General features: G+C 38.9%; 1 protein-coding gene across 1 annotated transcript; it reads right to left on the reverse strand.

Annotated features, from left to right (window-relative positions):
• Nucleotides 1-258: 258 nt before the first annotated feature.
• On the reverse strand, nucleotides 259-774 carry LOC141695940 (uncharacterized). Its single transcript, XM_074500143.1, has one exon. The coding sequence runs from the start codon at nucleotides 772-774 to the stop codon at nucleotides 259-261; it is 516 nt and encodes a 171-aa protein (XP_074356244.1).
• Nucleotides 775-993: the final 219 nt, after the last annotated feature.

Below are 993 nucleotides of genomic sequence, written 5' to 3' on the forward strand. Positions count from 1 at the left end.
ATTACAAATCTTACATTCCGGAATTGATCCTTGCGGGGGAATCTGTCCACTGGTTGATTGAGATCTTGTTTCTTGTGATTTATTCCCAAATTCTTTCTTCTTGAAGTTTCCGGGTCCACTCTGAGGTTTAAACCTTTGATTAACTCTCTGATTCTGGCCCTTGTAACTTGAGCCTTCTTCTCCTGTTTCAATTCTTCTTTTCTTATTGCCTTTCTCCTTTTGATTTTGCTCACTCTCGCCTTCAATTACCATTGCCTTCTAAACCACTTCAGCATAGGTGGTCAACTCAAAACCTGCCACACGACTCCTTAACCAAGGCTTCAATCCCTGTTGGAACCTTTTTGCCCTTTTATCTTCAGAATCAACATACTCTCCCATAAATCTAGAAAGTTCTGTAAACTTCTTCTCATATTCATCGACTGTCATGTTGTCTTGCTTCAACTCAAAGAATTTCATCTCCATTTGTGTTTGCATATAGCGAGGAAAATACTTATCTAAGAACATTCTCTTAAACATATCCCAAGTAATAACTTCAACAGCTTCTAAAGCTTTTGCCGACTCCCACCAATAGTTTGATTCACCTTTGAGAAAATAAGTAGCATACTCCACCTTCTGGTTATCTCCAACATTTGTTAAGGCAAAGGCCTTTTCGATTTCCTTAAGCCAAGCATGAGCTTCTACCGGGTCTTGTGTTCCTTTAAATTCTGGGGGTTTTACAGATTGAAATGTTTTGAAAGTAGTGACACCTTTTGGGGGTGGTTGAGGGGGTTGCATTTGTTGAAGAAGTAGTTGTTGTTAAGCTATGATAGCAGTTTGTTGGCGTACCAATTCCACAAGTTGTGCTATATCAGGGTTTTGGTTTTCTCCGTCATTTTCTTGGTTATTTGTAAGTCTTCCTCGAGCTCTTCTAGGTGCCATTTGTTGAAATAAGTGTTATACAGTTTGAGTGATACAGAATTAGGTTATTATTTTGCAGTCATCATGGTAGACAGT

The sequence above is a fragment of the Apium graveolens genome, chromosome 11 (assembly GCF_009905375.1).
Source record: "Apium graveolens cultivar Ventura chromosome 11, ASM990537v1, whole genome shotgun sequence".
NCBI lineage: Eukaryota > Viridiplantae > Streptophyta > Magnoliopsida > Apiales > Apiaceae > Apium > Apium graveolens.

Excerpts from the sequence above, each read along its gene's own strand:
- LOC141695940 (XM_074500143.1), bottom strand. The coding sequence starts at position 774 with ATGCAACCCCCTCAACCACCCCCAAAAGGTGTCACTACTTTCAAAACA.